At 53.4% G+C, this 13,434-nt stretch overlaps 5 protein-coding genes across 5 annotated transcripts; 1 reads left to right on the top strand and 4 right to left on the bottom strand.

Moving 5' to 3' along the window:
* Positions 1-2,662: 2,662 nt before the first annotated feature.
* SPSK_01614 (MFS transporter, SP family, solute carrier family 2 (myo-inositol transporter), member 13) lies at positions 2,663-4,438 on the bottom strand (the record flags this gene model as incomplete). Its single annotated transcript, XM_016728523.1, has 1 exon — positions 2,663-4,438. One exon carries the CDS (start codon positions 4,436-4,438, stop codon positions 2,663-2,665), a length of 1,776 nt encoding a protein of 591 aa, XP_016589733.1.
* Positions 4,439-4,568: 130 nt separating this feature from the next.
* SPSK_02068 (uncharacterized protein) lies at positions 4,569-4,868 on the bottom strand (the record flags this gene model as incomplete). The annotated part of the gene is made up of 1 exon (XM_016728963.1): positions 4,569-4,868. One exon carries the CDS (start codon positions 4,866-4,868, stop codon positions 4,569-4,571), a length of 300 nt encoding a protein of 99 aa, XP_016589732.1.
* Positions 4,869-5,002: 134 nt separating this feature from the next.
* SPSK_02058 (uncharacterized protein) lies at positions 5,003-5,338 on the bottom strand (the record flags this gene model as incomplete). Its single annotated transcript, XM_016728953.1, has 1 exon — positions 5,003-5,338. The coding sequence occupies one exon, from the start codon at positions 5,336-5,338 to the stop codon at positions 5,003-5,005; it is 336 nt and encodes a 111-aa protein (XP_016589731.1).
* A 3,426-nt stretch (positions 5,339-8,764) lies between these two features.
* Positions 8,765-10,517, top strand: SPSK_01621 (uncharacterized protein; the record flags this gene model as incomplete). Its single annotated transcript, XM_016728530.1, has 2 exons — positions 8,765-8,770; positions 8,835-10,517. 2 exons carry the CDS (start codon positions 8,765-8,767, stop codon positions 10,515-10,517), a joined length of 1,689 nt encoding a protein of 562 aa, XP_016589730.1.
* Positions 10,518-11,158: 641 nt separating this feature from the next.
* SPSK_01717 (uncharacterized protein) lies at positions 11,159-12,601 on the bottom strand (the record flags this gene model as incomplete). The annotated part of the gene is made up of 2 exons (XM_016728624.1): positions 11,159-12,184; positions 12,251-12,601. The coding sequence occupies 2 exons, from the start codon at positions 12,599-12,601 to the stop codon at positions 11,159-11,161; spliced, it is 1,377 nt and encodes a 458-aa protein (XP_016589729.1).
* Between the last annotated feature and the right edge of the window lie 833 nt (positions 12,602-13,434).

Genomic DNA, 13,434 nt, shown 5'->3' with positions numbered 1-13,434 from the left:
ATGGAACAGAAATCGAGAGAAGAGGGAAACAAAGAGCTCGAAAAGGACAAGCCAAAACAATGGCACAATTGCTTTCCAAAAGGAGACGGATAGCAAGAAAATAAGGGGAATTGGGTGGGCTTGGCCAGCGGGCACTTAATTTCCTCTGGAATTCGGGTCTCGGCGTTTTAAAGTATGTAAACAAGAGCAACCTACGTGTGGCAGGACTGTCGAGAGGACAAAGCGACAGCAAGTGGTGGAATTGGATCGATGAACAGAAGAGGGGAGATGTAAATGGATATGAAAATGGAAAACGGGAAAGCGGACATTAAGTACGAAAGCCTCAAGAGGAAGGGAAGAAAACAAAGGAGGGGCCAGCGCCAAAACAGAAAGGGTGTGCAGAACACGGCCTGGCCACCTTGAGAAAGAACTACCGACAGTGGTGGCCCGATGCTTTTTCAGCAGGGCCTAGTACGATGGATTTTGCTTCTTCCTACTTCTTCTGGCACTTGTTCCTTCCGTTACGTGATAGAGGCTCGAACGCACCTGCCGGACATTTGCATGCCCATTAGTTCGGTGGCGACCCATCCGTGACTGTGTGGTGTTGATGCCCTCTCCCCCGATCTATGTCTATGGGCCCTAATCATTTACTGTGGCGGGCCTGTCTCAGTTCTTTTCATATCTTTCCATCTTCAACTCGTTTTTTCACCGTCTTCACTGTGCTGGCCATCTTGCTGCTGTCTTCCATGCGACAATTGCATCGATTGGCGTTTCCTGTGATCGTGCTGGGCATCATCGGTCGCGCCTTCTTAGTGCTCGAGTAATGCTCCGTCGCACCGAACTTCCATTCAGCGGCGACAATTGCCCCACTCAAGCTGTCCGTATGTGATTTTTTTTTTAGAGTGTCGTTTTGTAGGCGTAGATGACAAAACAAGCTCGCGCTTTCGTGCTTTCGGGCTTGTCCTGCGCCAGGATGACTCCACTGACGCCCCCCCTGTCCCCTGTCCGGGAGCTAGACTGCAGCGGGCAGCCGCGTCCGTGGAAGGCCGCTGACACAGCCACCAAATCCTCTTGCTGCCGTCGTCGTATATCAAAGAAGCTCAAAGTGTAAAATATGTAAACCACCATGAGCCCACCTGTTTCCTGTTTCCATTCACGTCCCGTGTATTCCGGTGAATGCTAAATCCGGCTGCTGTTCATGATCTTCGGGCGTCCGCTCAAAGGTCCATTTGAGCTCGGGCATGGATCATATTTAGAGACCGCCCGAGGCGCCTGAGCGTGATTATCAATACGACGGATGCCAGGCATCGCCTTCTCGCCGTCGACGTTAAATTTAAAGCAACTTCTGTCTATCGTTTCCGACGATGACGCAGGTAAGGAGTGTGTTCGAGTCACATCACTCAATGGCACACTGTATGTCATACATTCTCTTGTTGGACATACGACGGACGGGTGTGTACGATATACTTTTCGCATTCGCTCTTTGGCAGACACTGGAGCTGCCCTCTGAAGATTGTTTTGTGGTTTTGCTGCTTCGGCGGTTCCCCATCCTGTGACTTCTCTGCGATGGTCGTTCGTGCCCACTATCCATGGGAGCCGATATCTGTAAACACTCCACCTCCTGAATTTTAAAAGGCCGACCCCGATCCACCTTCGACCGCATTAAACCCACAATACTTATTTACTTTCTCGGTTTTGTTCCATATCGGCGCTCTCAACACCCAGGTGCCGTGGCCACTCTCGCCGCTTGTCTCGCCTGATGGGCGACGGCGCTAGGCTGCCGCGTGTTTTATTGCACAGCATCTTCCTTCGAAACATCTTCCCGGTCTGTATTTGCAATCCCGAACACCTTGCCGTCCGCGTCTGGTCAACGAATTGTTTAAAGCGAAACTCGTCTTCAGACGTCTGCGATTGAACCAGTAAGTACGACAGTAATTGTAAACATCGAAGATCGTGTTTAACCAGCTCGTGTCAGTTGACTCAGGAACACGAGCCTGCCAAGGGAACTCAACTGTGATGGAACCACAAAGCTGAAAAGGCCCATTTCCCATATTTCCGTCGTTATCGCTTTCATTTTTTTTTTTTTTTACTCCGTGCTTTAAGCTCTAGCTAACTGCTTTTGGGGAAGCCTCGCCTCCTCCAACAACTTCCGTGGGCCGAGGTGGCCAAGCTCAAAAGCGCTTGGGCGTTTCGGTGTTTTGGGGCCAGGCCGCCGAAACTGTGCGTCCTTTGGCGAGTGACATCACACTGCAGACGCAGGCAGATAGGCTGAGCGAATTGGTCTAGGCAGTTGTAATGTCCGAATCCCTTGCTGAAAAATTCAACACTCCACTGAGCCCACTCCGCGGATAACCCGTCGGCCCACGTGTCTTTCAAAACGTTAGCGGGCTATGATCCTTTTATTTACTATTTTTATGCTTTCTCATCTCGGTTTCTAGGAACCGAGGAACACTGTTATGAAAATTGAGACGGGGTGAACATAGGTGTGTTCTAGGTGGGATAATACCAGAAGTTGTAGGGGAGAAAATCACTGCTATTTTAGCCCTACCTGACTGATGCGTAAGAGTGACGTTAATACCGCCTTGTTCTGGGACAACGGTATTCAAAAAGACGAAATAGCCAATCGATGTGGTTTACATATATACATGGAATAATACTCCGTAGACACCAAATCTAGTATAACTCACGCCCGTGAGCGTCGCCGCCGACCGACGCCCCAATCATCCGCATCCAGCAAGCTCGCCGCTGCCTCGAGGCTAAGGCCGCTCGTCTCCGGGTAGCAGACGCGGACCAACCAAAAGCCGGCGAGGCAGATGGCCGCGTACAGGACAAACGTCCATGAGGGCGTGAGCGCGTCCATGAGTGGCAAAAAGGTCAAGCCAATAACAAAGTTCGCCAGCCAGTTCGTGGCCGTAGCCAGTCCGCTGCCGAGCGATCGCACGTCGAGCGCAAACAGCTCGCTCTGCATCCAGGGGACGTTTCCCAGCCCAATCGCGTAGGCAGCGACGTACAGCACAATGCTGACCAGGACGACCGAGGCAGCCGACGAAGACGGGGGCGGTGTGCTGCCCTTGTTGGTGTCGCCCACGGACAAATCGAGACGAGAGAAACCGTAGGCGGCCAGCAACAGACCCAGGGCCATAAGCGGGATCGAGTACAGCAGCACACGTCGGCGGCCGATGCGGTCGACCAGCAACAACGCCGCCACTGTAAAAACAAAGTTGGTGGCGGCCACCGTGAGCGCTGTGAGCGTTGGCTGGTCGAAGCCGACAAGCGTAAAGATGGTGGCAGAGAAGTACATGAGCGAGTTGAAACCGCAGAGCTGCTGCAGGCCCAGCAGCAGACACGCAATGGCCAGCGCCCGCCGATTGCGGCGCACGCCAAGCAGAGCGGCCCATGTGTCGCCGTCGGCGCGCAGCCAGCGGGGCACAAAGCGCCATGGTTCGCGTTCGCCGGCCGTCGTCGGCACGCGTCGTGCTTGCTTGCGCACTCGCTGGGCTTCGGCCTCGGCGCGCACTTCCGTCTCAATTGTTTTGACAATGGACGATGCGGCAGCTGTGGCAGCCGCACGTCCGTGGCCACCGTGGACACGACCGATCACAGCCCGTGCCTCAGCCGTGCGCCCGGCCTTGACCAGCCACCGCGGCGACTCGGGCACCAAAAGCACCAGAACTGCCTGGAGCAGCGCGGGCACCGCCCCCAGTCCCACCATCCAGCGCCATGCCGTACGCGGGTCTGCGTACGCCGCCAACAGCCAGCCCAGCACATAGGCAATCACTTGGCCCAGCGTGATAAACAGCACATTGACCGTGATGAGACGGCCGCGATGGGCCGCCGGCGCCGCCTCGGCTATATACAGAGGCACGACAAAACTAGCCGCACCAACGGCAGCACCCACCACCGAACGCCCGACGACCATGACGGGAACGGAGCTGCTTGCGGCCTGCACCACCGCGCCGATAACAAACAGCGCATCCGCCGCAAAGATGACGTGTCGGCGGCCGCGCGTGTCGGCCAGCACCGATGCAAGGGGCGAGGTCCCAAGAGCGAAGAGCGCAGTGGACGACGTGATGATGGACTTGTCAAACGACGTCAGGTCGCGGCCCGAAAGCGCGGTGCCGATCGACACGAGCGTGGCCGAGATGACACCTGTGTCGTACCCAAAGAGGAGCCCGCTGAGCCCAGCCGAGAGCGTCAGCAGCCAGATGAAGAGGCCCGCTGTGGCCGCACCGCCTTCTTCGCCATCAGCGGGGTCTTTGGGCAGCCCATCAATGTCGTCGCGGGCGACGGTGTTGCCCCCGAGCAAGCCACCGTCCTCGCCGTCGCCATGGAGCAGCGGCTGCTCGTCGGCGCGCAGTGCCATATTGTCTTCGGAGCTGCGGTCCCCTCTGATGTTGAATTCGATGCCCTCGTGGTTGTCGCTCCCGTTGTCCTCCTCAAGCCGACGAGCCCTCGCCATGCAGGCGCGAAAGGCAATCCGAGAGAGGGCAAGCAAAAAGAGAGCCCGGGCGACTCAGAGCCCAATACACCTGGCCGTGTCTATATCGTATTGTTTCAGTCGCTCGATTGTTTCGAGTCCAGCCTTCCTGTCAAGTGCCGCCTCGTGCTGTACCGAGCTCGTCCATGAGGATGTGTTTCGATTGCCGTTGGTCGTTGCTTTGCTTAGCAGCCAGATCGTGCCTAGTAAATTGACGGGGCGGTTTACCAGGGCTGAGATCAACGCTGGCAAAAGCCCCACAATTTCCACGAGACCCATAATTCAAGGTACATGGAGAGTCGGCCAGCTCGGTATGAGGAAAGTGCTCCCACCAATCCGCCACAGCTGGAACCTGTATGGGGATAACGACACCTGTGTTTCGTGTGGCAGGCACGCGACAGCAGCTGGCCATCACGGGGTGTTGACTTGAGGTCTTTCCTGAGTCGGGGGGACTCTTTTTTTTGGTGCCACGCTCTTTTACTTAGTTTCAGTACATTTTGCCGCACCGCGACAAGAACACGAATGGCTGCCGTCCTCGCCACAACTCTAAAGCGCGTCGCGGGTCGTCCAAGACTCCTGGCACGTAGCCATATTTCGGGCGACGGCAGCATGGCCCGTGAGGTGACTTTCCGTGTCTGCAAGGAAGTTGGGAGCCAGCCTTTCCGGAGGCTTTTCTTTTCCTCGATTCAAGTCTACTTTGACGTGGCGATCTCCTGACATCCCACGGCGCATGAAGCCGCCTGAAACAAGGGCCCAGAAAACAGGACTGCAGGGGACGTCTCCAAGAGACCAGCCCACATACAAAAGTATCGAGTACAACATATGTCGCTTGGCTTTTGAATCGTGAGTCGATGACGTTTCCTGGTCGGTCTCAGCCGCCATTTCCTAGACCAGGAAAATGCTGTGCTCTATCCCATTTCGGGGTTTTGCTGCTGAAGACGTAGGGAGACGGAACTACGGCAGCAAATGGCAAAAGCATAGTCGTAATACAAGTCTGAGAAGTTGGGGACACCACCCACCTGTTTGCAGTTTCACTATGGCGTCTCACGAGTCATTTGACGTGGAGTCGACTGGTTCCTGTTGGAAAGCCTCACTTTTGGGTGATTCGCTCTTTTGTCGTATACTTCAGCCCCTTTGATCTCAGCTCTTCGATTGCCAGGACCCATTCTTAAGATCCCTTGAGACTTTACCTTTCCTTGTCCGGATCTAACCAACCGAGAAGGATACGAAGAAATACGGATGCTTCACAATGAAGTGCGAAAGCCCAGGATGGGTGACAACTTGTCGATCTCTGTGACCCGACTGGTCAGGCGCTCGCCTTGTGGCGCCCAAACCCAAAAAATAGTGACAACAATCTTGGCCGAGCTTGGTAAGTAGTAGGCCCGCCTCTCTCGTTTCTCTAGGCGCTCACAAACATATTAAGCAGTGTCAAACGTGAGAGCGGCGCAGCACGACGGAAGTCTAGGACGAAGGGATGATCTACGTCTCAAAGGGCGGCTTCCCACGCACCAGGGCAAAGAAGGTGGTGAAAATAGAAGAGCATGGCAAATAATGATATATATGGGCCGATCGCCAACCCTTGCTGATGGACTTGTCGGTTCTGACAGCGATAATCGTACTGGCTAAATAGGTCATATCTCATACGGCTTGGCGAAATTATGTGGAAGAGTCAATACTTGTCGAGCAAACCACACCGGGGAAAGAAAGAACTGACACCAGCCATTTCCCGGTAGTGGAGGACGAGTGGATGCTTATAGACAAGTATTCTGGCAAAGTACTATCATATCGATATCATTATTACTTCCGGAGAGCCAAGTGTCTCATCGGGGTTGTTGTAGTTCGCCTCTGTAATATCAAACAGGTTTCCCGATTAGGCAGTTCGCAAGGCTGGCAAAGGGGAAGACAAATACAAAGCAATGAGGAAAATGGCTGACCAGAGTCGATGACGAAAATGGAGAACGAGAGTGCTCCATGTCTTGCTCCATGTTTTGCTCTCTCACCATAGGACCTGCGAGTTTCTCCTTCGCCACTTAATGCGCTAGACGTACACCTGAAACGCAAGAGCAGAAAGAGATTAACCGTTGTGGCTTGCAATAAATTTCCTCTGCACCCACTCTTAGGGCAGGGAAAGTCTTCTTGTGATCCTCGCCTGGGGTGTGGTGCTTTTGTCATGCCGAAATAAACGTGACGGAGACGTACCTTGCCCTTCCCGCACTGTGGATACGTGACAGTGCATCGCGGCCAACGCGGGAGAGACCACAACCCCGGTAGTAAGTCATGGGGGGTAGATGTCAGAGAGAGGGTTCTTGGGTATGGGAAAGCAGAGAGAAGAGAGGAGAAACTCGCAGGTCCTATGGTGAGAGAAGAAAACATAGGAGCTAAGAAATCTGACACTGCGGCGGCACGATAAAAACAAAACTTCCAAAACGCATCCTAGCACGCGTGTACCAGGCTTCTTCACCGGCTGGTAAGTCCCGTTTGGAGTGCAATCAGCCTTAACTCGTGTCGTGACAGCGATTGGGTAGAGAGAAAAGGTATTAATGAAAGGCATGACAGCGAGGGAGAAAGGAAATAAATGCCTTGCAGACAACAGACTCAATATGCAGTACCTTTCCTGGTTACTCGGCTCTTGCTGTTTTTGAGACCTGTCGAGGGACCAGTGAGGCAACTGCGTAGTCGCTCTTTCCCAAGAGTATCTTGAATCACGCAAGGAAGCAACGTTGCGAATTCCTTCCCTCTCCAGAACTCTGCCATACACCCTGGTGGCAAACATCTGTGCGCAAAATCGCAAAACGGCAAGAGCGCTCCATGTCACCAGTCACCACGCAAGGTATTTGATGTCGTATCCGTACCTGACGCAAGTCCTGCATGAAGGTCCCATCGATCCCCCTCCCTCCTTCCCGGTCGGCCTGCAGACAGAGCCTCACGCCAGCCTGCACTTTCCCACCCATTTGTGTTTGCGCACCAGCCCAAGATCCACGTACTTGGACAACTTCAAGTACAATTCGCATTAGATTGTACCCCTATCCTCTTATTTTTATCTATCACACGTCCACCACCGCTTCTCGATAACCACATGCAATCCCCATGCCCTCCGACAACATCTTCTGAGGCCCACCGCTCAGCCCATGACTTCCCCCATACCTTTCCCTCTCAATCGTCACAAAGTTATCACCCCCTGTTCGTTGAAGTCCTTTTATTTCTTGGCTCTTCGTGTCTCGGACCTTACAAGTCTCGCGTGGCTTCCCTCCTCTTTCGTCATCCTTGCCGATACGATGCCTCTCCTTTCTCTTCCCGGGCAGTTTTTATCTGCTTCAACTACTGAGCTCCATCCCCTCTGCACCCCGGTCGTGGACGGGTACGAAGCACGGCCGCTGCCAGGGGGTTGGGCGAGAAACGCAAGAACCAAAGCACGACGTTGGTCTCAGGTTGACAAATCGATCGACGGCACATACTTTTGCTTCTCATATTCTCTCTGCCCTATCTCCCCTCCATACCCCACGCAGCATTCGGAAGGCAAACCGACAGTGCGTACAGTGATTCGCCGGTTTTGTTCTATGTTGACAAAACGCGATCTTTTCCTGTTTCGATCATACCTGTTAAATCCATGGTCCACCCCTTCTCACAGCCCTCGCATCACGACCCTGCATCAACAGCAACTGCCACAAGTGAAACACAAGACGTGGCCACGCGCTTCTCGGGCATGACAACAAAAAAACCGCGTTCCCTTGTTCTAGTATCTAAGCAAAGCAAAGTTTCGCTCATCCTTTTAGCCTGACCAAACTCGATGCGTTTGTGGCTTCGACTGTGTACTTGCTCCATCACCTTTTCCAAAGTTTGGTTCTGTCACAGTTTCTTCGGCCTCGCTGCAGTTTTGCAAATCTGGGAACTGCCAATCAGTCTGCCTGTCCCGAAGGGCAAAATTTTCTCCCCCCCCTACACACAGGCAGTCTTTTGTCCCCGTTTCTGTAGTATATACGAGAGGTGTATATACTCATCAGCCAGCACCCTCTCTTGATCATCCTGGGTTCCTTCTTACTTCCTTTCTCTGTTCTCTTCCGCTTCTCTTCTTACTGTCTAATCTCTTCTTTTTTCCATATTAAGTATTCTAAGAGGTCTTCTGATCAAACCTACAACTTGCCTCACGTCACACTGTTTCCCTTTATAGGCCTAATCTTCTCAAAAAACCAACACCGTTACCACTCTATTTCCATGGCTTCCCCAAGCCACAACCGGCGGAGGTCGAAAAATCACAGCCGAGAAGCCAGCCTTGATATATCATTGGCAAGTACAGTTCAGAACAAGTCCATGCAGGTATGAATCGAATCATCACTCTACTCACATCGTTTGGCATGAGAACTTTGCTAACAACACCTAGCCATGCGATCTCAACGGCTTCATGGACTATCTCTACTATGTGGAGCGCCGTGCTGAGAACTTACAGTTCTTTCTATGGTATTGTGATTATATCGAGCGTTGGAGTCGGCTTCCGCCGCAACAACGGCAGCTGGCTCCCGTATGGGGTCCGGTAGAGGCTGCAGAAGCCGCCCAGGAAGAAGCAGAAGCAGCAACAGCCACTGCCAATGCATCCGTTGTCGATACGGTACCAATACCTAATTCATCGATACATCTACCACCACCAACGGTCTCTGCCAACAGCAAACAACACGTCCTACACAGCCGAGGACCTAGCTCGAGCAGTAATCGGAGCCATGGTAGGCATAATCTCAGCATCGACACCGGCCTTGCGGACTATCCCTACGGAGCAATTGGCCAGTATAAACCACGGACCAACTCGGTGACCAGCACAGCGACGGCAACGTCTATTTCCTCCATGGCGAGCGTCTCCTCGCACCTCTCCACATCTTCACGCGTGGCAGCTTCGATCCACCAACGGTCCGATAATGCCAAGTTAACAAATATCCTCACAATTCTCGAAAACCTTCCCGAGGCAACAGAACCCATATCAGCTGTCGAGGCACCAATGCCAAAGCATGGACCATCCAGGTCTGGTGAGATCAGCCCATCCATGGTGTTACCTCGTGGTGTTTCTTCACCACCTATGGACTGGCAGGAGGTGCAGCCTGACTCACTGCAGCCGTTCCGTGACGAGCTTGGCCGTGTTGTTCGGCATTATATTGCCGCCACGGGCGACCGTCCACTCCCTGACCTATTTCCACCTGAGCGTGATGCCTGCTTTCGAGCCGCAAAGCGCACCACCCACCCATCCGCACTTCTCCCAGCCTTCTTAGCAGCCGATTCGGCCCTCCGGGAACAATCGTTCCCCATGTTTGTCCGCAACTGGTGTGTCGGCAATATCGACAAGGGCTCACCGCGTCTGATATTTGTGCAAATCATGGCATTGGTTTTGTTCCTTGTTGGTGTGGCTTTGGACATCATCTTGATCCTGCTCGGGGGCAGTGGCAAGAGTAGCTCCTCGCCTTCCGGGATGATGGTAGACTTGACCAAGAGCCTTCCCCGGCTAACATGCCTGGCCATTTGGTGGCCGGCACTGACAGTACTGCTGGCGGCATGGCGAAAGATTGACTTGCTTCTTCACTTTCGTGGTCAGCGGCTGCTACGTCCATGGGAAATCGAGGACGACGACGATGTCGACGGAGATGACAACGAGGAGTCCCCTTCGCCCATGTCTACCTACTCGATTGATCTGGAAAAGGATATGTCGGGACGGAGCGGCAGCGACAGCAGCAACAGCCCGAAGCGGTACCATCGTGGCCACCGTCACCAAGCATCCACCAGTTCCACGTCCAGCCGTATCGATCCTCTCCGCAAAGCTAGCCTTCAGGCCCTAGGCCCACGCAACGACCCTGACAGCGAACCATGGGCCCGTCGGCAGAGACGGATGTCATTTTACCGCCGCCTGATTTCTGAGCTCCGGCCGACAAGCAGTACCGGGCTAGGCAGCCGTACAGTGGCCGTGCAACATGCAGGCGTGCGGGCGTTGCAGAACCGAGCTGTGTGGAGTGCTGTACTCTGGGCCGGTCTAGCGTCAATGTCATTGACCATTGTTTCGCTGTTTATTCCGGGGCCGGGGATGTAGACTTTACGTTTATTTTATTTCGGTATTTGAGACGGGATTCATTTGATGATACCTAGATGGACTTTGTGTTGTGCATTTTCTTTGGCCATGCGATTTATACCCTTGAGGCTGGTCCTGATTTTTGCATGCCGAATGATAAAGCCACTTTTCGTTTTCTAAATTTGTATTTTATAATAAAATTTATTACATGTTATTTTTTTTTTACCCAATTATTCCTTTTATATTTTTCAAAGAAACAAAATTTTGCGGCTCCCTTCGAAAAAAAAAGGAAATATAAAAGGACCATATACATCAGCATTGATAGGAATGGGAACACAAGCATAAGAGGGTACCAGACGCTACAATTATTTGGATATGTTTGTTTCTATTGTTCTATGCTTCCTCTTGGTCGGGCGGCCAACTGCTCCTTTCCAACGTATCGTGTATGCTAAGAAAGAGAAGAAAATAGACGGGGTATTGTATATGTACACATGTATGGTGAGTACAAGAAAATGAGAAACAAAAAAGATATGTACAGAAATATTAAGAGACGTAGTCAAAAAGTACAAAACGAAAACAATGCAAAATGAAGACGAGTGGCAAAGAATAAAGAGACATGGTCAAAACTATGACACAGAGCGAAACCACTCATGCAAACGGGCTTACAGCCACAATGTAAAGACCATCATGACACCGACCAGGGCGGCACCAGCAACCGTGAACTCGCGGTTGAAAACGCTCAGGCTCTTAGGCGAGAGCGACGCAGCCGAGCTCTTGGCGGAGCTAGTGGCGCCAGACGAGGTGCTGGAGCTGGGACCGGTGGACGTCTTGTCTGCAGCGCCACCGGTGGCAGTAGCCGTGGCGAGGGTGTAGCTGGCGCCGCCGCCGCTGGCCTTGCTGCCAGCAGCAATGATGGAGCTGTCGAGGGTGGGGATTGGCACATTGCCATCAATCTCCCAGCCACCAGCAGTCGAGGCCGGGCAGTCACGCGTAGACACCGAGCTGGGGTTGTAATCGGCACTCTTGACGCCAGTGGGGTGGAGGGTGGCCCACTGGCTCTTGAGGTTGGCAAAATCAGGGGTTATGGGCTTGGGGGTGCCGCTGCGCGGCGCGTCGTCAGAGGCAGAGCCGTCGCCGTAGGAAATGAGACCGTAGTTGTTGGCCTCCTGGATCCACTCGTAGACAATGGCGCCGCACCAGTTGCTGTCCATGTCCGGGCCGAGAATGGACGCCTGGTCCTCAAAGAGGCGGGGGCCAGGGACGTTGCACCCGGTCTCGGAAAAGAATAGGGGCACCGGGAAGTTGAGGGCTTGCTGCTCGAGGCTGGCGTAGCCCGACGTGGTGAAGGACGAAGGGTCGCACCACTCGTAAGAGTTGAGGGAGAAGAAGTCAATGTTGTCCGCCTCGTTGCCGCCGCAGGTGAGGTAGTCCTGGAGCATGGGCCGCAGCTCAGCAATGTCGGCAGCAGAGTAGCCAATGGGAATTTTGCGATAGCCCTTGGAATCCCGGTAGGCCTTCATATCGTGAGCGGCGGCCTTGACGTACGGCGCGGCAATGGACTGGTTCGTGAGGGCGATGACTTCGTTGCCGACAAAGAAGCCGAGAACGTTCGTGTAGGAGGAAAAGGTATCCATGACGGCGGCAAAGTGGCCGAACTGTGTCCCGTTCCAGGACGGGGCCGCCATGGTCTGCAATGTTAGAATATGGGAAACAAAGTGGTATATGTGCAGAACAGCAGCCCGGGGGCAACATACCGGATCCATTATGTAGGTGTTGAAGGTATCGAGGTCGATCAAGGTGTAGATGCCAGCTGACGCAAAGGCGCTCATGCAGCTGTCATGGTTGGCGGTCGGGTCGACGTGGTAGACTCGGATGGTGTTGGTGCCAAGCGTCTTCATCAGCTGCACGTCGCGGGCGCATTGGTCGCCATCGATGAGAGGGTCGTCCTGCGAGAGCTGGTAGGCGATGCCTTTCATAAAGAACTGGGAGCCGTCCTCGTTGAAGAACTTGTTGCCGACGACGGAGACGGTCGCCAGCGTGGAAGAGGCGGCATTGGCCGAGGCAGCGGCGGCCAGAAGCACGCCGGACGCCGTTGTAAATCTCATGTTGACGGAAGAAGGCAGAAAACAAACGAGTGGAAGCTGGGCAGGGTGAAAAGTGAAACGAATGTGACGAAAGGCGAACGACTGTGAGGTTGGGTAGGCAGCACAAAATCGGAGCGAGAGAATTGAAGATGTGACGAGTAGCGAGCGTATCGAGAAGATGTCCTTGAGTCTGGGGCCTAGAGCTCAAATAGCGAAAGACGTCGAAAGTTGATTGTGGGTGAAGACAACGAGTGGCACAGAATCTGATTGAAGCACGCCGCAGACAAACAAATTTAAAACCCCCGTGTACCGAACAAGACGGACAATCTGCAACTTGGTGATGTGTGCAACAAACAACGGGACAACGGACGACGAGGGAAGGAACAGAAAATGGAAAGAGGGAGGCAAAAAGGCCAAAAACAAGAGACGGAGGGCCAAGAATAGAAGGAGCAAACAAACCACAATCGCAGACAATTCGCCATACAATATAACAACACAAACCGGAATGCACTGCTGCAGGCAAAGAAAGATCCACCTCTGCATTCGTACAGCAAAGAGGGCAAGCGCGAGGCACGCTTGTTTTGTGAGACTTTTCCTCCGTATTGGTGTGCTCGAGGTTTTTGGGTAGCATCTTAGTCGTGTTAGCGTGGACCACAAAAGGAAACGACCAAGGGGCAAGACACCGGAACGGGGCTCCTTCCCACTTGAGGATGCACTAACGTCACAGAAAGTGCGACGCGGGGGCAAAAGGACCAAGGCTTTGTGCTTGTCTTCAGTGGCTGTTGCCGTTCTGATTTGTTCTTCTGTTTCTTCTGTTTCCTGACACCGACAGAGGCAGGAGCTACTGCCCCTGC

This window comes from Sporothrix schenckii, assembly GCF_000961545.1.
Source record: "Sporothrix schenckii 1099-18 chromosome Unknown Cont42, whole genome shotgun sequence".
In the NCBI taxonomy this organism is placed as follows: domain Eukaryota; kingdom Fungi; phylum Ascomycota; class Sordariomycetes; order Ophiostomatales; family Ophiostomataceae; genus Sporothrix; species Sporothrix schenckii.
Note: the sequence above shows the minus strand (reverse complement) of the source record. Positions and strands in the feature narration are given on the sequence as shown.